The 27010-nt window shown below is 38.1% G+C and overlaps 1 protein-coding gene across 1 annotated transcript; it reads right to left on the bottom strand.

Annotated features, from left to right (window-relative positions):
* Nucleotides 1-2095: 2095 nt before the first annotated feature.
* LOC106935851 (solute carrier family 25 member 36-A) lies at nucleotides 2096-23414 on the bottom strand. The gene is made up of 7 exons (XM_015016549.1): nucleotides 22945-23414; nucleotides 20488-20652; nucleotides 17373-17450; nucleotides 15063-15163; nucleotides 6337-6403; nucleotides 5646-5935; nucleotides 2096-4913 (listed from the first exon to the last, which is right to left on the bottom strand). The coding sequence occupies exons 1-7, from the start codon at nucleotides 22983-22985 to the stop codon at nucleotides 4720-4722; spliced, it is 936 nt and encodes a 311-aa protein (XP_014872035.1). The 5' UTR covers nucleotides 22986-23414; the 3' UTR covers nucleotides 2096-4719.
* Nucleotides 23415-27010: the final 3596 nt, after the last annotated feature.

Genomic DNA, 27010 nt, shown 5'->3' with positions numbered 1-27010 from the left:
GCATCCAACTGGAACGTTTATCATTATATTCCTTTTTTTTTCTTTTAAACTCTAATATCTTTTCAATATGCAGATTTCATCAACTTAAATGCGCCTTATTTTAGGGATTTCACGTGATAGACAAACAGGAAGCGATGGGAAATTTTGGAGCTGTGCATTGGTGTCCTGCCACAAGGATTCAATACTTTTTAGAAGCACGTAGTAGCTTCTCTGCACTTTCTCTGCCTTTGGAAAAGCAGCTCAAACTTGTTCAGACATGAAGGTTTTCAAGTCTTGCCACAGATTTGTCATTGGATTGAGGTGTGAATTTGCCTGGGTCATTATAACATATAATAATAATAATAACATAATTATAATTATAATAACATATAATTGTCCATCTTTTGCAGCCATGGTATTGTTTCATAATCGCCCTAAATGTTTCCCATCTATCATACCCATCAACAAACTTCTTTGTCTCTTAAAAATAAAAGCATCTCCATGGTACGATGCTGTCACCACCATACGTCAGGAGGTTAGGGTAAGTGTAAAGAGCAGTGTTAGTTTTTCTGCACATAGAACTTTACATGTTGGCCAGAAAGTTTCATTTTGATTTTAGACCAAAGTATCTTCTTTAAAAGTATCTTCTTTAAAATGTTTGCTGTGTTTCCCCTCTACGTTGCCTTAGATAAGCATTAAATGGGATTTTTCAAAGCTTTCTTTCAACAATGGCCATAATGCCATTAAGACATGTGCATACACCACTTTATTCATTAGAAAATCTAAAACGCTTTAGGATGCATAAACACTTCTAAGCTCCTTTAATTACATTGTATTTAATTCACTTGTTTTTTTTTAGATGAAAAAGTAGCAACACCACCACTGTTTTTGCCAAAGCTGACACAGTTCTATGTATCACTTACAACCACAGCTAAGACAATTCCAGTCTAAAGTGTCAGTATAAACACATTTTCCACTCAGGGTGTAAACCGACTCCCCCATTCCTTATCTGCTGCTTGGATTGCATCCTCAGCCTCCCTCAGGTCAGTACTCCATGGGTCTCAAATCTCTCACCACACAGCAAGATTTGTACTGCACAGTTTAAAAATGTTTGTTTAGTATGTTTATATATATGTGTGTGTGTGTGTGTGTCTCAGTTTGAAACTAATTGAGAAGGATCCATGGGGAAAGACTTGAAAATTGATGTTCACACTCTCCATCCAGGCTTCATAATTGGTCTATCACATAAAATCCTCATAACATACTCTGAAATGACAAAATATAGAAAATCTTTAGGCAGCGTAGAACTTTTAAAAGTATCTGAAACTAATTCAGCTTTTGACTACTGATAAAAAATAAATTAATAAAAAAAAAAAACTGTTTTGGTCCCTAATCATTTTTTTTATTATTTATTAGGCTTAGTCTTGGAGTACACTTACCAGATCAAGGAAATTATCTTGAAAATTACTAATTTGATTGAATTTGACTCGAAACCGGAAACAAGAACATCATGATTCAGCGGGATATTAGCTCCACCTGCTGGTTACTGTAGGTAATTACAAACAAATGGTCTGCTCTCATTTTTACATTCGTAAATCTGTTCATTTTCAAACAAGTCTTCCTTTGAATTTTAGAACATAGAACTATAATACACAAACATACCAGATGTTACATTCGCCAAATACAGTCTCTTTTTGCCGCAGACTATCATTGAATCAGACAAAACATTCTGTTTTATAGGACTTCTAAATACCAGAATAACAAGATTGTTTTGGATAATTTTTTAATAGACTTTAAATTAAAGTTCACAGAAATGTCCTTAGCATTTGGCAGGACTCTTTTAAACAATATCACCTGGCAAATCTAACTGACATAAAAATGAAAAAATAAAAATACACCATATTTAATGTCAGATGGCTGGGTGGGACTGGTTCTTAATCTTTTTACACAAGGTACTGAAAAATGAGTTTTCAGTTGTATATTTAGAACAGGAAATTATATACAGTTTCTTGACTGGGACATAAACTTGGGATATGACCCAAAATCTTGGCAATAATAATTTACCAATACAATAAATACAAAAACACAAAAATCTGTAGTTGTAAATAGATTTTTATTGGCTTTTGTGTTTAAAAAAACAAAAATGAAAACAACACAAATTACAGAGCTGGGAAAAAATAATCTTAGCATAGTCCAACCCTTTTTTAGGCTGCATCCTATCCAAGGGAACCTGCCAAAGACAACGATAAATTATCAAGTGAAATGTTTGCATGATTTGCTCCAGTTGTTTTCTTATGTCCCATTCAGGTAATGTGACCTCAAGTACTACGGCAGCACAGCTGAGACATAATCAAAGCTTGTAGTGTTCTACGGCAACACATGGACATAAAACAAGCATGTCTTCTTTCTTTTCTTTAGACAAAAAAAAAATGAAAAAATGTAGGTTGGTAGCATGCCAGACTCAAACTGGAAAGCTAACACTGGTTACAAAAGATCTGTTTACCTTTGAAATGATACTGCAACACGTGGAGTTCGTATGGGGCGTTCAAAAGCTCTCCATTTTCTTTCAGTGGAGAAACCGAGTTTCAGAACTGCCCCATACAAACCACCTAATTGTGATATTCAAAACAAACTGCAAAGAAAGAAAAAAGAAAGGGAAAAAAAAATAAACCCAGCAGAATCTGAGCGTAAAAGAACATGTAAACGTTCTGACAAAAATAGCCAATTTTTCTGCAAACTAGAACAAATTTGTTCTTAACGAACATGACAAACCAAGCCAATGCTCTGTGCCTAACACTTCAAATTCACTGGATATGCAGCATTTGCCATCTCTCTGCAACATATAAACACAGGAAAAAGTAGCCAAGCCACATTAATATGCGCATCAACAGTCAAATGTCAAAACATCTTCGATTGCACAAAATGAAAACAATCATTCGCAAAGGCAAACAAAAGCATGATAGGAAGAGGGACCGAGGAAGAAACAAAAAGCGATATTCATAGACACTATGTTATTATTTACAAACATCTGAACATCCTTCACAACAAATGGAAAGTCTAAACTGTACAAACATCTGCTATGAGAACGGTTGCGCAAAATGCCATTTAAAATACAGTAATACTTTTGTTTTCTTTTCTTTCACAATGTACAAGTTTCGTCCGTCCACACGACAGAAAGCAAAGCACGAGCCTTGAAAGGCCACAAAAGTGCATGTTATCAGGTCAGTTGGAAGCCACTGGGAAGGAAGGACTGGTTTGACTGGGAACCTAGGCTCCCAGTCTATCAACACCCCCAAACTGCTCTGTATTGCGAGATTAACAGCTAGTCAGTGGATGGAAATCTGGAGTATATATTTGATTGACATGCAGGCACACACTCTTGAACACAAATACATCATCCAAGTACTCGCACGCAAAACAGGCTTTTAGATGAGGAACCTTTCAACATCGTCGACCTCCCAACATTTTCCCCAAACTGTCACATTAGGTTCAAGTAGAAACTCTCTGGCAGAAGATACTCTGTAATTTTAGGACGCAGTAACAACCAGAAGGAAGGCTTCTTATCTCATTAGGGACACAACTTCCTGTTTCCACACAAGAGGAGTAAGGTCTGAGAGGTGTCTACAAGCTGAACAATTGAGGATCTTTAAATTGTATTTTTCAGGATGATCAGAGGCATAATTCCAAACAGAGGGTCAGATTCTAGTGAACAATGTCGACACCAACCAGGGAGGTCAAGAAAGTGAGCAATATTTTTTTTTAAATGGCATTTGCTTCACAATCTTTTCAACACTCTGCCTCTCCCTCTTGTGAACCTTTTCGAAGACATGTTTTCCTTCCACTTAACTTTCCATTAATTTTTTTGGATATAGTCGTCTGAAGAGCCACGTTCTTAAACGATGAGCTTTGTGGTGCGAAAGTGACCGTTGTCTGTGAAATGAGACGTCTTCCCCACAACAGTACAGAGTTACTAACTAACTGTGGCTGCTCAGGGCTGTATGCAAGTATATTAATGGAAAGTTGCTTCACTCTGTGTGTAACATATCCACACAATATGCAATCATCACTTTTTACTGACCCACTTAAATAAATCAACTTTTTGATGATGTTCTTATTTTTTCTGATATGCAACTGTAGATGCAGTGTTTATAGGAGAATGTTTGAAGCATAACTTTCTTTAGTGCAAACTAGAGAGGTTGAAGTGACCTTAAAACATACAGGCGCCTTTGTCTTAAAGTCAACTTCAGCTTTATTGGACTTTCCTAAAAATAGCTGAAAAAGTGCAGACTACTGAAACAGAGTTAAATTAAGCCTTGGTTAAGTTAAATTATTAACTTGGTTATTAAGTTAAATTAATGAAAGATGTCTTCAAACATTCCCCTTGTAGAATGTCTACAACAGGGTGAAAATGCAGATTTTCTTGTTTTACTGTTTTTCATTTTAAATCGATAGAAACTAATCATTTCTTTTCAGGCCACTGAATTCAGCTTGAAGTCAAATCCAACAGATCTCTACCATCTGCACCTCTCCTCAGACGTTTACTCTCCACCTGATGATGCTGATGTTCTCCCCGTAGGGTGCATCTTCCTCTTTCCTACTTCTCTGCTCCATCAGAGTATCTTCAGATTTCCTTTGGTCTTCTCTGTTACAGTTCATACCTACCATCCCGAGCCTAAAAGCTTCCTTCTCTGTTTTTTTTTTTTTTTTTTTAAGTCACCGAAAGGAGAAATCCACGCCTCGCTAACGGCCGAGCAGGTAGACCACCACCTCGTAGGTGCACATCATGATAGCAGTGTTGGGAATCTGTCTGACGAGGTGCGTGGTCAGGCCGCGGTACAGCGCCCGGTACCCCTCCTCTCTGGGGACTGTCAGAAGAGTTTGGAAGAAGGAGCGGTACTTGCTGCCTTCTTCTCGTAGTCGCGTGCGTATCACTTCTGCAGTTTGAGAGGAAACGGAGAAACACATTTTGTTAACACTTGACACTCTCCATAGTGAAAGAGCCCAGGACTTACAACTTTTAGTAAGTGAATTTCTCAGTAGCCACGTTCCCAAGCATGATAATAGGGGTGCAACTAACAATTATTTTAATAATTGGTTATTCTACCGATTATTCTTAAGATTCATTGGATGAAAATATTCTGCAGATTTTTCATTTGGGTACTTGAGCCTTTTTTTTAATACAATTTAGAAATATATGATGCAAATAAGCAGTTTTAATTAAATAATATTTTTAAAATACAAAAATAAACATTTTACTGTCAAAAATGCAATAACAGCATCTACAGGTAAAAAAAATTAATACTTCTAACATCAACATGTGAAAAGCTCACCCCTTTCTGCTTGACTTATCAATACAGTGTAGGGCAAACGTGTTTTCTTTTTAAATTAACCAATAAATAATTGGACAGCAAAAGATGCTTAGTAGGAAATGTTTCTGCCCACTGTTCTGCGTAGAACAGATTTACTGGCAAAGTTTTTTTTTTTATCTTAAATTCAAAAACAACTATGTTTTTGAATTTCAGCAAATTGTTTTTTTTTTATTGAGCTTGCATACCACAATAACAATCAATTACTAAATTAGTTGATGATTATTTCAATAATTGACTCAAGGTGATTAACTCTTTCAGCCCCAGCATTATAATAGTGAAAAATGAAGCGAAACCCACCATGGGGATAGGCGATGGAGGTGGCACAGGTCTTGGATGTGGCCGCTGCGAGCATCATGCCCACAAAGTCCGACGCATCCTTAGACGTCTCGTCCTCTTCGTCCATGCTGTTGTGGACTTTGGACTCGAGCAGTTTTCGTTTGATACTTTCATAGATCACAAAGTGGATCACAGTCTCAGAGATGCCAGCGTACGAGGCCGACATCCCCCTGTAGAAACCTCGGAGGCCGTCCACCTGGTACACCCGCCGCATGCACTCAAACGCGTTCATGCGCCGCTCTCCTCGGTTCCTGTGATCAGAGAGGAAACTCTGAGTTTAGAGAGCCTTGCAATGTAGCCATAAGTGTTGCAATTTCTGACATTTTTGTCATGTTAGAGCAGCAAACATTCATTTTGGGAGAAATTAAGACCGAATTAAATTATATCTTGGCTTTGACTAGACCATTACAACACATACACTTTGCTTTAAGTTAAAGTGCTATATGTTACCCCCCGCCTCCCCCCTCACGCGTCCCGCAAGAGCAATTAATCGCATGCATCATTTTACTTCACAAAAATTAGTCGTTTGTCACAAAAAAATGCCAAAATACAATATATAATGTGACCAAATTTGAAATCGTTTGAGTTAACCATCATGGCAAAATAGCAGCATGAAGTTAGTTTTTGTCAAAAGAAAACATCGGTTCCTCACCTGGAGTCCAGCTGCAGACGGGTCTTGATCAGCCAGATCGGGTTGGTGGCTGTGATGGCGGTGAATCCTGGGAAGTTAAGAAGAAGTCAGAGGTTCAGACAGATCCCTCGAGACGTGAAGTAACACAAACACATAAGCTGCACTGAAATTCTACACTGTGCAAGGACAGAGAGAAAGCAGTTCACACAACAGGACCAACTGGCTGTCTTTTTTGAGTCAAACCCTTTTAAAAATTTGATTATTTCAAATTAAAGCTGCATCAATTAAATAGAATTTTAAAAATACTAAATAATGAGTTAAAGACAAAAGCATGCTCTTTCATGGTAAACAGTACTGTAGTGAAATGTATTTGGCTACTTGAATAAAAACTGCATCAAAAGCACCCATAATTGTGAGTGCTCTGTTGATTTTTGTCATTTTGAACAATGTCAACAAGTTGCAAAAAGAAGCAAAACAGCAACTTCCTCTTAAGCCTAATTTTGCTACACTGCAGAAAAGTTGATTTATTTTAAAAATCATGATTCGCTATGGGCCATCAGAACTTCGTCTGCAACTGTACTGATCTGAAAGGAAAGTTTTTGATGCCCATTTTCAAAGTTCTTTTTATTATACATGCTTAAGTCAAAACATGGGAATGTTCCCCTTAGTTTCACTAACGCCAAGATGTAGAAATGCATTGATAAATTAGTTAGTGACCTAAATAGGAACATTTCTATCTTAAACGCCCTTGACCTGGGATCCTCGTGTTGGCAACTCAAAAATCTGATCTGTTTTTGCAGTCAGTGAATGCACCATACAGAAACACTAACAGGTCACTTGTCAACAACACGTTTCAGTGCTGAAGTTACTCAGGAAACAAAGTTTAAAGTTGACTAATTTTAGTATCAGGCATTTACAAATGTATCAAAGGAATCACACAAAGCTGAGTCAGCTTTGCAAAAGCATCTTCTACTGAAAAATGTCAGCTTTTCATTTAAGCCGCTTTGTATAAACAGAGAGTGAGACTTCAGCAGATAACAGGAAGGCCGAACTCATTACAAGTGTTGCAGCAACATAGTTTTTATAAGCCCATAGTGGCATCTTTTTAAAAAAATTTCCATAAAACATGGTGGATATAGAAATGCCTGTTTCATGGGTAATACACGAATGCCAGAATGCCAACCTTCACAGCTAATAATGCTAGCTATGTTAATTGCTAATGAAAGATGGTGAAACTGTAGAATTGTGTTTAAGTGCAGAGCAATACAGTGCTGACTGTTCTCATACATTAATGATTTTCTTGTAAAATAGTTAGATGGAATATTTATTTATTAATGGATCTTGGAGAGAAAAATCGGAATATTTTTGAAATATCCGCTCCTCTATTATGTGTGCAAAAAACTTAAAGAGCTATAATTTGTCTAATAAAGTATACAGTATATGCTGCGATTCTTTTAGTTGGATTTTATATCTTTGTCCAATAGCCTTCTATTGTATTAGCAGATTTCCAGTGATGGAGACAAACCTGGCTCTGTGACCTTGTGTTTTTTTTTTTTTTGGGAGAAAAATCATTGCTTCATTTTACAATAAACACGTTATGTGAAGTTACAATTTCAACCAATCTAGAAATGGAAAAACCTTTTAGCAGTTAATTACAGTTCTAAAGAAAGAGATGAAAACAGCATTGTACTCTGTATTTAATGACAAAACATCTAAATTGCACAATTTTTGTTATTCTTCAGAAAATCATGTAATGAACCAGTTTTTCACTACTTAGGCACCACAGGTGAACTAGAGACTATTAGATATAAATAACCAGGAGGGTAAAACAGAATGAAATTAGGTTTTTGGGAGAACGTTTTAAACTAATTAAAACCAACAGAGACCTTTCAAATTAAGTCTGCACTTGCAGTAATGGTCAGAAATTTAATGTTACTGTATTTTTAATCAAGCAAATCATTCTGTTATCACTTAAATATTTTTTAATTGCTAGATTAACCTGCCGTTTTGGTAGAATGTACATTTTAACAGCGTCTTTGTTTAGCAGCTAGATGCAATAATGTACATTTTCTTTTGTATGCTATGGCGTGGCTTAATGTGCATTTTGTCTCATTTTAGGAAAATGAGCCAAAATCAGCAATAAGTCGAGGAGAGAAATCATTAATGCTAGCCATCTGCAGGAAACGTCTAATGCAAGAGATGGTCTAACAGACAGATCTAGTGTAGCAATGCAACAGAGACCTATGTGGAGGCAGCTGCATCAGAACGAATTACACAGGTCTGTTGGAGAGAAGAAGAGAAGAACAAAACAGAGGAAGAAGACAAGAGAGGGAAGTAAAATGAAGTAGCGTCTAATGGCGTGTACTCACGAGGGAGGGGCAAAGCTCCTCCAGCTCCTCCCCGCTGCAGCTAGAAGCCTGCAGATATGGGGGGTTCAGATGGCGGGGGTCTCCCACCCAATCACGCAGGCGTGAGAGCTTTACAGTAAAGCCCTAAAATAGACACAGGCTTTTCTGTACCACAGTCACACACAAGCAGCAGTCACATCTACCCCAAAGCCCACCAACCTCCCACCCAAACCCACTTTCTGAGCAAGAAGATGGAGAAGAGATGGGAGGTGAGGGAGTGAGCCCCCTCCTCCCATCTTTCTTTTAGCTGTAGCCCAACTCACTGCACCATCTGCTTACTCCAGCTGCAGTTCATGTCTTTAAATTAATTTACACGCTCTGTTTTCACTTTATCCCTTGTAAGAAGGAAAATAAAAAGTAAACCAAACTTCAGGTCTATCTGAACGCCAAGTAAATACAATAAGCTAAAAATAAAAAAAAGTATTCCTCTCACAATTACTGAGTCCATTGTCTGTCATATTCTAAAGTGACAAGAAAAGATCAGGTGTTTATTGAAGTAGGTTTGAAAAGAAAGCGAGGCAGGTGGAAATGCTAACCTTGCCGTGGAGACAAACTCAAAACAGAAATCAGTGATGGTGGTAAATGATGTCATGGAGATGGAGCAATATTACAACTCGGTCTGAATCTAATTCAGCCCCTTGTTTAATATTTTGTGACGTTACAGCCATGAACCTCTAAGTATTTTGATGTGATTTTATGTGATGGGGAGGAAAAACAATCCTGCAAACACCTTAGCTGTGGATTTCTACAGTGACAGAACAGCTGTGTTAATACAAAGTTTAATTCTACACAGGTGCATTTATCTATTTTGGTGGCCTCTGAAGGCATTGGCCTTAGATTTTATTAATGAGCATCAGAGTAAGAGTGGAAAGACTGAAAAGTTACCCCAAATCTTTCAGATTTTATTTGCATTATAAATGCTGAAAATTATGTTTTGTTTTCATTCTGATTCACAATTATTCACTACTTTGTCACATAAAATCCCAAGTAAATACACTGGAGTCTCAGCCAATATTATACATATAGGATATATCCGCTCTATCATGTTGCTATATTGGTATCCATTCAAAAAAATAAAACAGGGCAGATATTAACGACCGATATTTATTTCTATCGTTTTGCCATTTGGTTCTGGAGGCGAAGGACAAAAGGTTGGTCATGTGGTATTTGTTTAATTATGTGACAGTCATAGTGATGCAGCAAAGGATTGTGGGGAGTTTAAATGAAGCAGAAAATTTCTGGTGAAGTCAGCAGCAAGGTCATTTTTTTCAAGATGTCAAAAGGGAAGAAGGAATATGCAACGTAAACAATATATGTAAATATCGGTTATCGGCTATATCGGATATCAACATCAGGATTTCCCCCAGTGTATTATAAACCTGGTGGCCCGCCATGCTTTACAACCCGCCAGGCTAAGCGTTGCTTGTTTACATTTCTAAGAAGGAAAAAAAAAATCTTTTTTTTTTTTTAAAGCCAGGCTGCAAGCGTCTCTTTTACTCTTAGCATTTCACTAGCAGAGCAGATTTATTCCTAAAGGATAGGTTTATAATAGGTTTATAGTTTATGCATTTAAAACCCGACAGCGCAGACCAATCACAGCTGGCGCCTCTGCGCTTTGCCTCGCGCGCTGCCGCCGTTTGACCTCAGTGCGGACCGCGCGTGCCTCCTTTCACTCAAACTGGACACAGGCTGACCTGTATGGATATTTACATAAACCGACTGTGAGGCATTATGATCCTTTGGAGAACTCTAGGTAAGAGTTTAAAACCCGCCGCGTTAGCTCTGGTTGCGCAGCTCAATGTGAAGCGCAGGAATAACTTGTAGCGAATTCAGAGGCGCGTTGTGGAGCTGTGAGAATGATTTATCTTTGTGAACGAACAATTATATGCGGTGTTTACATCTCAACACGCTGCCCAGCATGTGGCTCTGTGTCTGTCTTCCCTGTAAAGTTTATGTCTGTGGTCCCGGTTTGCCGTAGCGTTTGTGGATCACGAGCAGCGCTAACCTCATCATGCAGGTTCAGCCTGATGAGGAGCTTTCGCGCTCTCCTCGGAGTCACGCATCACGTTGATTTTATATTATTTTATCATCATTTTTAGTATTATTTTTCCGGTTACACGATGCGGAGATCTGAGAAATTTGTCCCATAAACTCGACCAACCACAATAGTTTCTGTGACGATTAAAAACTCAACAGACACGAAATGGAAGAGCTACTAAAGCCACATTAGCAGCATTGAATTAAATCTCCTGTTTGTTGCGCATTTCTGCGTAGTGCAGCAGATTACCTCATCATGCAGGGCCGGTCCAAGGCTGTATGAGGGCTGGAGCAGAATCTGACTTAGGGGCCCCTTTTGTTCCTAAAAATATCGGCACCTCTAACAGCTTCTGTGTTAGATTTAGTGAAATATGGGAGAAGGGAGTAGTTTAATTGGCCTTATTTGTAAATTCAAAGATTAAACTCACAGCATCAAATTGTTGCTATGGTAACAAAACAATCTATCTATGAATATTGTTCTTTGAAGTTTTGCAAAGTAAACTTGAAAGCTAAAACCTTCAAACCTTTCTCCTTAAAATCTTGTATTTAAATGTTAAACAATTTAAAATAATTTAATTTATGTATGCCTAAACAATTTAATCAAATTTAACAGCACTGATAATCTCAATAAGCAAATGTTACATGCATCTGTGGTCTGTTTTAAAATATTAGCGTTTATGGGGCCCCTGAAGCCCTGGGGACCTGATGGAGCCGCTGACTTAAGTTGGATTAAACAGAAGTGCAAATTTATTGTTTTTAGACTAGTTGTGGGTTTAAATAGCATTTCACTGGAGATTTTTTCCCGTAACATATAATTACACAGAAATACTTTTACATTTCCTGTAACTTAATATCTTTTAATACAAAAACATGGTGGACCGCCGGTGGACCGCCTCGACGCCCCGACCACCGGGCTTAGCAAATTTCTGGGGGAAACCCTGGACATCAGCCCAAATTCTCACATCGGTGACTCCCTAATATTTACTCTATATGATATGATAAAGTTGCGCCTTATGATGCATCTGAAACAATAAATGTGGAAGACAAAAGTCTGACACGGCGCACAAAGATAAAAATATAACTGACTGCACTAAGAGCTGAACCACAAAGCTAGTCAACACCGATCCTTTTGACATTGCGCAACTCCACTTCTTTGTTTTTCCAGAGAAAGCTGCATCTGTGTATGGACATGCTGCTGCAAGTACTGCACCTAAAGTCTCCCATAAGCCTTTAATGCACGTGCAGTATTTCCAGAGGGGTTTGACCTACATTCTGACACAGGGGAGCGTTTCAGAAAGTAAGTCTGAGCGAGGTGGAGAGTGGGAGCAGCCGCTCTCCTCCAATTGCAAAGAAGCCCACAGTTCCAAGCCAGGGGGCCATAAGGGGAACTCCTCTATACAGTTAGTTTATGAAACTGGAAGCAATTATCCTGAGTCAGGGTTAAATTCAGTCAGCAAGCTCCAGTTTCATAATTCTCAGTTAGTTGCAAGAAGAGCTTATTAGAGATGTGGTTAAGATAGACACATGAAATAAGTTTTTAAATGGAGTATACAATTATTCAGATATGAGTACAGGATGTTTTAAGAAATATTTGTCAAGCACTTCCTCATCTTCCTCTTTAGGAAGGTTGTAAAAAACTAGAAAATTGCAGTAGAGTCTTATACATTCATTTTACTCACGTAAATATGACTTGTATTCAAAACTGATGCAGAGTTAAAAAAAATAATTCGTATTTGACTTTATGTTTAAAATTGGGATATTTTAGTCAGAATTTCTGCTGAAATATCACCAGTTCTCGGGTTACAGACTGATATCAGCGTGGACCGATAACAGCTTCCCCTGAAAAGAACTGACTGAAGCAATACCAATCAGAAAAGGATGATGACGCCAGACAAAATGAACAAACTGTGTGCAAACCTCTGCACAGAGACAAGGTTAGCATTTCTTTTGTGCTGACAAAAAACAAAACAAAAGAAAAAAAAAGTCAATCAATCAACACAAGTGTGTCTTTACCTTTAATGTGCTGCTGTAAGAACTTAAAGGGAAGGGGGAGGTGTGTCTCCTAAAGCTAGAGCAAACACTACACCCTAAGAAATGGTAATACCATTACAAATCAGTTCTAGTATTGATAAAAATCACCATGGTTTTCATCATACCAGTGTAAAGAAATGGGGTGCTACCTGACGCGTCCGCCCGAGTGCCGGGGGCCCCGGTTGACCTTTGGGGGCCGTGTTTTCTTCTCTATACACACAAAGCAAAGAAGGGGGGGCCCAGACCACACTGTTTAAGTCACAACTGGGAGGTTAAACTATTTACAGACGCCTCTGGAGAGGCCTGAAAATTAAAAAAAAAAAAGAGAGAAAAAAAGAAAAAGATAGAGGGGCAAGGACGGGGGTTAAAAAAAATAAAATAAAAACATGGAGGACATGAGGGACAGTGGGGATAGGAGACGTGGAAAGCACAACCTAAACTTTGAGGATCATTTTTTTAAACACTTTTTTCATATAATTAAAATATACCTTGAGAAGTACTTCGTTCTATCCCTTGAACTTTTTCACATTTTGTCATGGTGCAACTACAAACCGAGCACATAACTGTGAAGAGGAATTAAAAAGATGTTTTTTCCCCGATGTATGTTGTGCAGTTGCATTCAGCATTTTGTGTCTGTCTCTATGAACTTTGCTCAGGAAGAGACTAAAATCACCACATTCTTTTTTGCTAAAGAGCTCGAGCTCCATCAGATTAGGAGGACAGCATCTATTAGCATCGATTAGCAGCGTTTGTTTACAGAAACACATTATTTGAATGTGGGCAAAAAAACATTTGTTTTGCTCTGACCAGGCACCTTTTACAATGGAATATATTTGTCCCACTACATCAGTGAAGTGGATCTACCGAAACCAGGCTGTAAACGGTAAACATGTGCAGGAAATTCCTTTGCATTGGTGAGTAGAATGATATTATTCTGCAAAACAGGAGTATCTGTTTGCCTTTGTGAGTGTCCTTGACAGGAAGGACGATGCTAAGCTAAACAAGGAGGAAGACAAAAATGTGAGTCGACATGAATGAGGAGCCGGGAGCTCCTACGAACTTCTCCGATGAATAAAGGATTTCTTGTTACGACTTTTACATAAAGGACAGATTTTCAGAATCAGCAATGAGCAGATGTCCCGTAAACGGATTCTCTGCGGCTCCTCCTTCCAGGGTTTGTCAATTAAAGTGAAATAAACGTGTCTTGGTAGATTTGCGAGTCTGCCATTTTATTGTCAGATGTCAAATGTCTGTTTTGAGAGACATTTAAAACCATTTTACACTAATATTTGTTTTCAATATCATAACTTTACCTCTGTCTGGTGTGTTACTTTGTTTTTTTATGCTGCATTCCCCAAAACTATTAGCTGAGGGTAGTCACTTGCACTGCACTTTACTTAGGAAAATTAGAGTGAAGGGGGCTGAATACATATGAATGGCCAACTTTTCAGATTTGTATGTGCACAACCATAAATCCTTTTCCTTTCACTTCACAATTATGTGATATTTTGTGTTGGTCTGTAATATAAAAGCCCAGTAAAACATTAAAGTTTGTGGTTTTAACACAACAAAAAGCGAAAAAGCTAAAGCGGTATGGAAACTTTTGCAAGGCACTGCAAAAGTTTGCTATAGTCAGAAATTTTTAACTCATGAGGTTCAATTCAATGAAAGTCCGACTGCTGCTTAGAGGACGTTTCTCCTCAGCTCTGTGTTCAAAGCAAAGCCACCATTAAGAGACAATTTCATTTAATCAGAAAAATATATTTCACTACGAGTTTGATTTTAAGGACGTTCCACAACTCTCAAATATAACAGCATAGCAGTGAAATGTAAAATAGTTATTAGTTTTCAAGCAAATACATGCAAACATTTTTTATTAAGATCAGTTTGATCCTTAGAGTGTTAAATTGTGCTTTCTAATAGACCAATTACTGTGCATAATTAGTAGATGTTTTTGACACATGAAACAGCTGGATAATGTCTTCTTATAACAGACAATATCATTTAGCTTTTACCATGCTTCAGATAAGAGGGAGGGTTTGTGCCTGGAATACTATAAACTATGACAATGAGTCATAAAAAAACAAATTTAAAAAAAGAGATTAAGGTTGTCTTAATGAAGACACACAGAATACTGTCTTAATACGTTTTCTGAATGAAACCCATCGGTGAGACAAAACTGCCCAGGCAGCCTGGCAGACGGTCAACAGGCAGATAAAAACACGCGGTGACAGACAGACAGAAGGGCAGGAGAGAGGGAGCCGTCAGTACCTGCCATCCCGGCGGACAACATGTGCACCTGGGTCGAGTCTGGCTCCAGAACGCCATTCAGCTTCTCCTTGGCTGTTGAATAGGCTCCGAAGTAGATTGCCCTGCGGATCATAAAAGCAGGCCAAAAGCAGAAGAGACGTTACTGGAAATTAAAAGTGAAACCTAATTATACATACACCCCACACAGCCAACAATAAAAAATAAATAAACTCCATCTGCATAAAATGACATTTATTAACTATAAAAAGAAAGAATTAAAATTAGATCAGATCATGTTTCTGTGTGTGCATGTGAGCAAAAATCCCATGTCTCTAATTTAGCCTCGACCTCAGCTGATCTTCGCTCTGTAAATAATCCCGGGATTTAGTCAACATTTTCTGCAGACTCATATTAAACCCGATGACACCGCACAGAAACTCGTGCTGTGAGGCGGTGTGTGTGAATGTCTGCGCAGCTTGTGTGTGTGATGCAGACGAACGCAGGAGGTTCACGCACTCATTAGTATCAGAGGACGATATTGTTTTTTTAATTTTTCCCAAATATAAAATAAAAGATGAAAAACTGAGTTTGCATCAACACTACAGGTTTTGATGCAAACTCTTAACAAAAAGCTATTTTATTACGTAACAATGCATATTTCTATTCCATTAAGTTATATTGTACATTTAAGTTGTTGGGGACAGAGTGATGTTAAGGCACTTCAAGCTAATTTTCTCTGCTCTACGAAATGTACTAATTTGCTTCTTTCGTTTGCATCCTCCTTTATTAGCAGTCGCATAATACCAGTGTTAAGATTGTTTAAAACAAATGTATTAGTTTCAAAACTAAACTAGAAAACTAAAAACTTTGACAGCCGCGGTAAATCAAACTCTGCGATAAGTTAATTTAGGACATAGGATTCAAACATCTACACTTCAAAGAACATCTTAAACCCATCTGGCTTCAATATGCTATTGATGGGGACTGAGTAACTCCCAAGCAATCACCCACATTTCCTTTAATCGTCTGTGTAATTTGCAGGTCAAATAGTAAAAATAATGTGTTGGGTATTTTTTTTTTAACCTTTGCATTGTATTACTAGAAAAGCTACTTTAATCTACTTTTTTAGCTTAACAAAAGTCTGATAAATGAATATATTCTTGTAATCCATTAATTTCATATTGAATTGAGAGCTATAAAGAACTTAAAGAACCAGCATCATGTCTTAGTCCACCTTCTGGAAAGAATCTGTCAAAAGCGCCTTAATGAAAACTGAACTTGAATCTGTGAACTTAAATCTCATAGTTTCATGACTATTTATTAAAGGTAGACAGACATGACTGGCTAAATAACTTGAAAATCAAACACATTTCCTGGCTGCCACTGAATCAGATTCTGGACTTCATGTTCTGGTCCGTACTTCTATTTCTTTTAATCAGTAACAGAAAGCAGACAGAACATTAGGACACAAAGAGCCAAACTACTGAATTCCCAGCCTTCCTCTAAGATAAGGAAATAACTACTTTATTTTCTGACAAGGAAATCAGATTTTACAAACTTCTGAACCAAAAAGAGAAACGGGGCAGATCGTGTTAAGTGGGAGCTTAAAAGAAGGTTGGAGTGACAGGCAGCGCCTGAGGATAAAATCTCAATTGAGTGTCACATGACTAGAGTACAGCAGCTGGCCGGCACCTGCTGTTGCTGCTGCTTTATTCAGATTTTGATCGGGCCTAAGCCCTTTCCCAACGCTAACCAAATAAAACACGATTTAGAATTTGTTCATTTCCGCTCAGACTGAAGCAGAGATTTCCCCTCCACCGCTGCAGCTGGGACGTTCATTTCTTTATGTGCGGGCTAGCATAATGTCAACAGAAATAGAAATGCTGAGAAAGCAAGAAGACTGCCATTCCACCAAAATTGTAATGTTTACATATAAATGACGCAGAGATTTGTACGTACTGATAACCGTGGCAGGGTTAAGCTTTCTGAATATGTTTTGTGTGAACATAAAAGATTAAAATGACCTACTTTCCCGTATCGGTTATAATATCAAACACGTGACAGTTATCTGCTTTTCTTTTTCCGAACATTTCAGATTTTTGCTTCAGATTTGGATCGTCATGTTTGCAAAAGAATAAAGCGATAGAAACATCAAGGTGCAGTGACCCTTAAAGTTTCTGCATGACCATGAAATTGTAATAAAGCCATTTAATCAGACATCAAAAACAACCTCAATCACTGTTGCAAGTTACTTTGCAAATCGTTGGCTTTAAAATAAACAGAAGAAGCAAATGAACACACCCAAAAGACAGCACATTATCCTTCACATACCTGGAAGGTGCCACTCCTACAAGGTTGGGGCCAAGTCCTCTGAACAGCGAGCGAGGACCTTCTTTCTCCAAGATCAACCTGCAGAAACAGAAAACATTTCATTGTGGATCAATCTTTAATATTTAACAGAAACAAGTATGTGTTTTTTTAGGCAGAATTAAGCAAATGCTCCTAAGAACTGAAAAAACGAAAAACTGCCTTCTTCTGATTTGTTGTTTACATGGGCCACAAAAAAGAAGCAGTGAAGCAGTTGTTTGCGGTTTTATTTATTGTAGGAGCAGTAAATGAGAAACAGGAGCCAAAGTTGGAGCTGATTGCACAGGGAGTGACAGATAACCTGCAGCAAGATCAAAATAAATGACTGGACACGTGTTGTCGAGCAGGTTGTGTTTACTGTGATCTTGTCAAGAGAGCTCACGTGTTTTCCTCCGGTCACTTTAAGGGTTTTTCACCTGCGTCCGGTCTAGCCCAGTAACCTGATTTAAAATAAGGTCAATTTTACAAAGACACTGATGTAAAGTACAGCCAAAAGAACAGCAGGGAGACATTCTGGCAAGAACAGGACACCCGACTGATGTAAAAATAAACCCTAAAGGTCAGCTGGTGAAAGGACTGTAATATGTTTGATTTATTTATTTTTTATGAAATGGTTGATTTTTCAGGCGTTATATATTGCAGAATAGTTGCACGACGTAGTTGCAATATTTAGTGCAACTATTTTATCCTGTTCTTTTCATTCCATACGGAAATATCTCAAGCCTATATAAAGAAAAGGTGACATCATCCGTTCGTTGGTAGCTTGGAGGAAAACAGAGCGGTGCTGCTAACATGGAGAGCTTGGAGTGAATTCACTTTAAGAATCTAAGTCTGCATCCCTGTGCATGCTGACCCACTTTGACTCATGTGTCAGTTATCGCCTTTCCCTCTCTCTAAAGCGCTTCCCTTTTTAACCCTTCTGCACTCGGCATTGTGTCGCTCCATTTCTGCCAACGCCTGCTTGTGTCAAGGGCAGCACGAGGGATCAGTTTATGTTGGAAATAGAGGATTGTTGTGCACAAAAACATGAACCTGGTTGAAACAGGGCACCGGTCCAGAGGTACTAAACTGATGAACTGAATGAAAGGCAATACAAGCCGATTTATCGTGCAACTAAAATTGACTTTTCTTTGGAAGAAAGCCAAGATGTCATTTTTAATTAAAACAGAGGTGTTGGGAAATCAGATTAATTCTGAAATGTGTGCAAATGTTCTGCAAATGTTCTTCCAAAATCAAACCATAATGAGTGATAAATTATCATTTGTGTTATACAAGATCAGATTGTCCAACATGCTCAATGGGTATGATATTGTTGCAGGCATGCATTTTGCAGTGGAAAATTCCACACACAGCTGCTTGTGAATTATGCAATATGTTTAAAGCCAAGTGGCACAACCAAGTGACACAACAGAGACTGTTCTATGAGAGAAAGGCTGCATCTTTCTTAAATGTTTACCTGAAAACACCCAATTTCTAAGTAGTCGCCATTAAATAAAAATATTCTAAAAACAACAACTAAAACTACTCTAAATTCCCCTCTAGTCTCACTTCTCCCTTCATCTTAAAGGCATCTCCCCACTACTATAGAGAGAAGAGGAATTGGATCATGTTAACTCAGAGGGAAAGTTTCTTGTGAACTTTAATATGCCAATAAGTAAAGAAAATCCCTAGAAGACACAAACAGCAACAAGGTCAAAAGTCTCTCTGAAGTTTATCTTACGTAAAAGCAAATGATAACAAAAACCTGAAGCCAGATGGTTTATCATTGATGCCCTTCTCAGGTGCCTTAGTTGGGGGTTTTTGTTTAGATCTACAAACTACGCACGTAGTTTAGTGGATTAAAATCTATAAATAACTGTGTCACAGAATGAAGAGAAATCTTCTTTAAGGAGTTTTACATCAGTAAACTTTTACAACAACAAATAAAGACACTTTTGACTCGCATATTGATGTAACAAATTAAAGGAATATCCCACTGTTACAGCTGCACAATATTACGTATTTATGCACTAAGAGATATTTCCGTGATTAGATCAGCTTCGAGAAATCCACATTTACCCAACTCCTGTCTTTCAAATCTGTGACTCTTCTAACACTCTGATCTTTACGACCTCTGGTATCAGTGTGAGGTGTGGTCGTTGGATAAAGAGGCACTCGAGGCACTCCATCCAATAGACTGAGTACAACATTGGCAAGAACAGTTCCTGATGATTCGAATAAAACATCCCACAAATACTGCATTCCAAATAGTTCATTTGTAACATTATTACTGTACAACCTGATATCACAATGACGATATGTTTACTTAAGTCAAATACTTGTATTTGAGACACCATAAGAAATTGTAGGCATCAAAATAAATTGTAAATTGCAAAAATCCAGGCAGAAGGACTGACAAAAAATGTGCAAATAAACACACAAGTCTTAATAATTCCAACCACGTAGTCTAGTAGCTACGTGTTCTTAGCTGTGCTCCACCACCCACTTAATTTACGGTTACAACAAATATAGATTTGACAACAATCCATGCGACTAATATGATGGGGCGGATACTTTTTAAAAAGTCCAGAAAAACACTGCTGTCCCTCCCCAACCTGTTGCTGCAAATTGCAAGTTAGCTTGAACAAATTCAACTGCAGACTGGCTACCTCAGCAGATAGCCTGACTAATCAGCCAGCTGATATCAGATGTTTATACTCATAGTATTACAGTGCAAAGAAGAGAACAAAATAAAAATGTAAAATATTGTTCAAAGTATGCAAATTTGCTTGTACACTGCATCTAATTTAAAAAGTGTCCATTTTACATATCCCCCCCCCCCAAGTCTGTTGATAAATTACACTATCATTACTGGGTTAGTATTTGAGTACAAATGCCTGAAGCTTTTTGGTTTTTAAAATAAAATAAACTGGGTTATGTTACACATTGTTATGCAAACATCGTAAAACAGTCTTGTTGTTGTTGTTGTTTCCTCCCACCCCTCCCCCAAGATTTTCACGCAGTAAGAATTTCATCACAGCCAAAGCCCAGCCACAAATTAGAACCAAATAATCCGGCTGCAACTAAACATTTTCCTCACTTGAGACAATGCAGGGGTCCCGGTGGAGAAACACGGGCGACGCTGGTTCCATTAACGGTGCTGAGCTGGACTTCAGAGATGTACAGTGTGATGGAAGACGACTGCAACCTGGTTTTGACCACTTCCAGGGGACAAGTCAAAATGGCGCCTACAGTACCACCACATCTAGGAGAAGAAAGGTCAAAGTGATTATACAAGAGGATTCAAACAAGAAGGAAATCACAATCTTTCCTTTCGACTCTCATCACACAATTTAGCAAAACGAAGATTTTAAACTTTTGCTGAATATTACAGCGACTTATCAAACAATCCCTGATCTGTTTTTAACCCACAAAATGCTGCATCTTAAGAACAGAAGCCTTGGATTTTGTAGCCGTTCTTCAAGTTGGCTTTTATGCAAATCACTCCAGTGCTTTAAAGGGCTTGTAAATTGTTTACAAGCTGTGAATATGCAGTGGTTTATGCCGACGTCCTGGCTGGGAGCTGCTTTGGAGTAGCACTAGCTATATTTACCTTTCAAAACACCACTACACATTCATGCTCAGAGCCACTGGTGACCTTTCACCTACTTCCTGGGCTGGGTTTGCTGCTGCATGTGTGCTCTGGCAGGCAGCAGCAGCCCGAGGCGATTTTCAGAGGAAAAGAAAAATCAGGCATAAATTCTGCTTACTCATGGCCGTGCTGCGTTTTTGTCAACTCGGGTTTGTAGCAACCTGACAAATGACGGGTTAGCTGTGCTACTGATGAGATTACTTATTCTGGACTCAAAGGTTTGGTGCATAGATAAACTGAAGACAGTAGAGTTCATTCAAGACAGATAAAGTGGGTCAGAAAATCTGCTCACTTTTAATGCATTTTTAATTTTCTAGATGAAAATTTTGTCAGTCGTAGAACATTAATGAGAAAATTGTTTTTCTAAAAACATAATTGTGAGCATAAGCTTAGTTGTAGAACAAAATAGTTGCCAATGAATAAACTCGTGTTGATTTGGATCATTTTTAGGACCCATGAGATACAAAAAGTAAAAGTACAGCTACATATTGTAGTATACCAGGGTTTACATGAAGGTGGTTCATTAAAATTAAGCACCTAGGCATGCAGACTGCATCTGCAAACACAGAATGCATTCTCTGAATCCTAATGAGGCACAGTGATAGGATGTCACCCATCTAATAAGTCCAGTCAGAATTTCATTGGTCCTAAATATTTAATCAACCTTTGGTCATATAATAACAATGAGAACGTGACTAGAAATGGTAGACCACCTAAAAATCCCAGGAAGTGTTAGCAGATGTTGAAAGTCATTAGTAACAGATCTCCAAACTTAATGTGTTCTTCAAATTAGCTCTGTAACAGTACATAGAGAGCTTGACTGAATGGGTTTTCATGGCTGGGCAGCTGCAGCCAATCCTTACACCAAGTACAACACAAAGAGTCAGATGCAGTGGTGTAAAGAATGCCACCACTGAACCCTGGAGCAGTGGAGTTGTGTTCTCTGGAGTGAACATTCGTGCTTCTCTGTCTGGCAATTCAGTGGAAGTCTGGGTGGAGCAACAGCCAGTAGTAGTGGTAAGTAGAACAGTACTTACCAGACTATGCTGCGTCAAGAGTAAAGTTTGATGCACAGGTGAATTTAGTGAGGGGCTGTTTTTTAGTAGTCACTTAGTTCTAGTGAAAGGAACTCTTAATGTGTCTACTAAAACATTTTTGGACAATGTCATGCTCCCCCACTCTTTGAAAACAGTTTGAAATGGCACCTCCCTGCTCCCAATGTAAATACGACCCAGGCCAAACCAAGGTCCTTATAAACATGAATGGGGTTTGGTGTGGGAGAACCTGACTGGCCTGATTGACCAATCAGAACACATTTGTGATGGATTAGAGTGGACAAGAACCAGGCCTTCTTGTCAAACATCAGTGTCTGACCTCACAAACGTGCTTCTGGAAGAAAGTTGACATTAACTTCTAAAGTTGCAAATGGTGGGCAGACGTTATGTTAAAAATATGGATTAAGAATGGGATGTCACCAAATTTCATAATTTATGTCAAAGCAGACGATCAAATGCTTTGGTTAATAAAGTGAACGTAGTAGCGCGGTTTTTGCAGCATCGATGGAGTTTGAATGAGCCCGGAAATGAGATTCCACTTGCCGTCAAAATAAAGAAAATTGCGAATATTTAAAAGTCATAAAAGACAAATCACCGAGCTTTAAGTTAAACCACTGTTTATGGTGGCTTGCAGTGACCGTCGAGCAATGTGCTAGCTAATGTCGGCACTGACAGAGGTAGAAATAACCGGAAGTTTTGACACCAACACGATGAACGTGCACTCGTTCACATATCTGCCATGTTTTGCGGGATACTCACGCGCCTCGTTTCCCCCTTTGTTTCGCTCACATAACATAAGACAGCTCATATTTACCGCTGTAATTGTACAGTATTGGTCTTCAGGACTTACCCTCCGGCGAACAAATGAACCAGCGTGTCCCTTTGGCTCATTCTTTAGCATGCTCTGCCTAGCAGCGCGCCTCGGGCTGCGACAGAGAGTCGAACACCGAGTCGGTTCCCGTCCCTTCCCTCCCCTCTGCTTTCCGTCTCCGAGGGGATGCGCACGTCCACAGAGAAACGACCGCAAAAATAAGCGATAGGGCGAGTCTGCGGTGATTCACGCTGCAGTGGGCCGACTCGTCCGCCACTCTAGCTTGCTCTGGTTCCCTTTGAGCAGTGAAAAAATACCCGTTGTGTTCCGAGGAAAAAAAATATATACTCCACTGCAGAGCAGGGAGCGTACCAGGCTGCGCTCTGACACTAAAATGTCTCAGGTCTAACAAACGATTATATAGCACATCCGCAGGTCTAACTCGATTGTCTCCTCTGCTTTCATCGTTGCAGCAAAGGGAAAGGAGGCAGAGCTGATAGTATTTACTGTACCATCATAGGCTGGAAACGGAGGCCGCGATTGGACAGACTGGCTGCTGACGTCACTCCGTGTCGACCCTGATCATGCAGCCTTCACATGCTCAGAATTGAATGAATCATATTAAGTCCGTAGAATCAGAGGTAGATTAGATTGTGTTTGAAGGGGTCTGCAAAGCTCAACATCTTGTCACAGTTCGGGCTAGAGGTGCATTGGAAAAAGTATTCACACCCACTGAGCTCTTTCACGTGCTGTTATTTTACTAGGATTTAATGGGATAATCAAAGATAAATAGTGAATTACTGTAAACTGAGGAGCAAATACACATTTTCTAGATCTTTTGCAAACTGAATATTTGAAAATTGCACATTTCTATTCAGTCCCTTAACTCCAATCTACCAAAATAAAATTCTATGTGACCTTCAGAATTCATGAACAGAGCCCATTTATATTAACATCACTATTTTATACATCCAAGATACAAGAAGTCTCGGTTAAGGTTTGCCACAAAGCAAAATAGAGGACACAGCCAATATGTGAAGGAATAAAATCAGATAAAACCAAAATTGCACTGTTTTGCCTATTGGGGGCAAACTAGTACTGCACTTCACCTCAAACACACCAGTCATGAGGTAAAACATGGTGGCGGAAGCATTTTGCTGTGAGAAATTTTTATCTAGAATGCACAAATGATGAAAATTAATAGATGTCAAACAAATACACCCAATCCTATCCTCCAACACCTATAAGATACATCCACACAGCTTAGACTCAGGGCTTTAAATTTGTAAATGATAAAATGTTGACATGTGTGATAAAATTATGTGGGTTGTATAAAACTCTGTTAACAGTTCTCGATAGCTAGAAATCTCCAAACTGACTAAAATAAGTCAGATTTTGTCACTAAGCTCCATCTGTGTTGCAAATATTTCAAAGGAATTATTTTTCAAAGGAAAACTATCAAACACAAACATGAAATGTTGTCTCTGTCAATACAGGGAAAGAGTATTTAAAACAAAAGGTGCAAAGTACATTTGTCTGGAGAGGGAGATTCCTTATTTATGAGCTGCATTGAAAATGTATAAACTAGTCCAAAAAGAACCTTAGAGCAAAATTATTTTTACTCTAATAATGTAAATACACATTAATCATTTTTATCTGAACTTAACATGTGTAGTTAATTTACCAGTCATATTATGTTGAACCTCATGTCATCAGTAAAACATGGAAGATGTTATAATGTGGGAAAAAGTATTCACACCCACCCACATGCTCTGAATTTCAGAATTCAAATCTGAAATTCTGAACCAAAAAAGTACATCAAGATAATTACTGCTCACATTGTGTCAAAGAAAACTTTAGGAAGTAAATGCGATTGGTACAATATGCTAAATAACAACTCTAAAAGTTGCTTGATCTTTCGTGGACGTTGAATTTAGTTCAAAGTTTATTGAGTTTCGTCACAGAAGAATTGTATACATTTTTGGCATGTTTTGGGAAAACCAACATTTAAAACTTAACTCTCTTATCACTGTTTGTTAGAATGAGCTGTTTGAAAAGGGATAAAATAATTCATTACTGAAACAACAAGTGAACTTTTTAACTCAGAGATGTATAATTTTTCACATGATTGTATGTCAAGTTGAAATCATGTGCATGGCTTCACTTTTCCTATTTGTTCTATCAAGACCAATAATTTAATATGGTCCATTAGCAAAGTCCCGTGACAGAACAGTCAGAAGAGTGAAATCACAGGGGTTGGTGCTTCTCTCATCAGTGAATGATGTTTGACTGCAGTGAATGGAATGGCCCCAAAATCAACATTTTAAAAGAAAAATATAATAATAAATATCTTTCCTAAAAATATATTTCAGTCACAGATGTCAAAACTAGGGAAGTGCAAACAACATGTGCGTGAACAGCTATAAAGTATTTTATAAATTATACACTTTTTAAATCTTAAAAAAGACTAGACTTATTGTTTGTTTGCTTTACCTTTTTTTTGTACTGAGGGAATAGTTCAGTCTTTAAAATCAATACAGTCAGTGTGCGATCAAAGTTAAAAACACTATAAGCACTCTGATGGACACATAAAGGACTAATGCTATCAATTTAAATTCAATAAAATATACATTTTGTGTATATAGTTGAGACCTTTGACAAATTTATGTAAAAAATGAGTAGGCAAATGAGCAACTTTGAAATGTTCAATATGGGCTTTCTGAAACAACCAACGACACAAACAGCTGCCTTTAACAGTCCCTAATAAGTCGATAAAGGGGCCTAACAAAGAAAAGGTGAAGAACTTAAATAAATATAAATGTGACTCTAGCTTTTTCTCATGAGATTGATAGCACAAGTAAGTATAAGGACAAGAGCCCATCAGATAATGAGAGAAACTTGATTAGTCCCTCACGAGAATGAAGCTTAAAAGATCACGAGATGGAGGTGAAGTACCTGAATTAAGCTGTTATTGAAAGCCAAACGCTCTGAATAAGTTATGCAATCTGTCTTTAACTTCTACTCACTGTACCTTTTTCTCTTTATAACAAATGTACATTCTTGATTTGTTCTGCTTTTTTCTTTTTCTTTTTCTTAGGCTTTGGAACTTTGATAAACGTTGAACAATGGCCATCCTTTGCAGGAGTTACAAAATTATTTCAAGAGTGCATCAACGTCACACAGATCAGGTCATGGAAGAACACTGTATTTTGTAATTTCTCAGTTTCTGTCTGATGCAATTTTTGGGAGAAAAGAGACAAAAAGGAATGTGTAAGGAGAAGATCTAAGGTCTTCTCTGATTCTTTGAAAGTTACCGATATAATTCTTTGTGACATTTACAAAGAACTCAACAAGAACCCCCAGCAAAATACATATTATCAGACATTTCCTTTAATGAGTTGCATGTGTATATTATTATTATTAACAGCAGTATTTCTACAAGTTCAAATCCTGGCGAACCAATACAATATCCTGACTGTGCTGTGTTAATGATTTGCCAGTGCATTTCTCTGGTGGTCCCAGTTAAAGTTCACTAACACATGTCCCATGATATCCCACGCATGTGGAGATGCAGCATCTCATGATTTGTGTTGGACTTTGACTCAATAGATAGGTGAACTCTAACTAATAAGAGGCATGCCTGGAGGGACATTCGCAATTTCCCATAATACCTGTTCATTTGTGCGTGTGCGTGTGTGTGTGTGTGTGTGTGTGTGTGTGTGTGTGTGTGTGTGTGTGTGTGCAGAGGTTAAACTTACTTTAAACAAACTCATTCATTATCTGTGTTTGGGATCAAAGGAACCAAAAGTGACAGAAATAGAAACGGTGACATGGTAAAAATAGACACTATTATACAACAAGGTATTTTTCTAAGACAGATGGTCAAGAATCATTTACCTAAAATGAACTGAATATATCTCAGTACCCATAAGGTGTATTTGCATTATTCTTGTACAGAGTTTTCCAGGGGCTTCTAGAAGTCTTAAAATTAAATGATCTCAATTTTATGAATTTTATGTCGTTACAAATATTGTATGTATTTATATTTTTATTTTGTACTATGATTATTTCCTGCTTACAGTTAAAACAACCCGACTTTTAATAT

Source organism: Poecilia latipinna, unplaced genomic scaffold, assembly GCF_001443285.1.
Source record: "Poecilia latipinna isolate Pla-1442-1.1 unplaced genomic scaffold, P_latipinna-1.0 Scaffold2035, whole genome shotgun sequence".
NCBI classification, from domain to species: Eukaryota; Metazoa; Chordata; class Actinopteri; order Cyprinodontiformes; family Poeciliidae; genus Poecilia; species Poecilia latipinna.
This window is presented reverse-complemented; position numbering and strand designations above follow the sequence as displayed.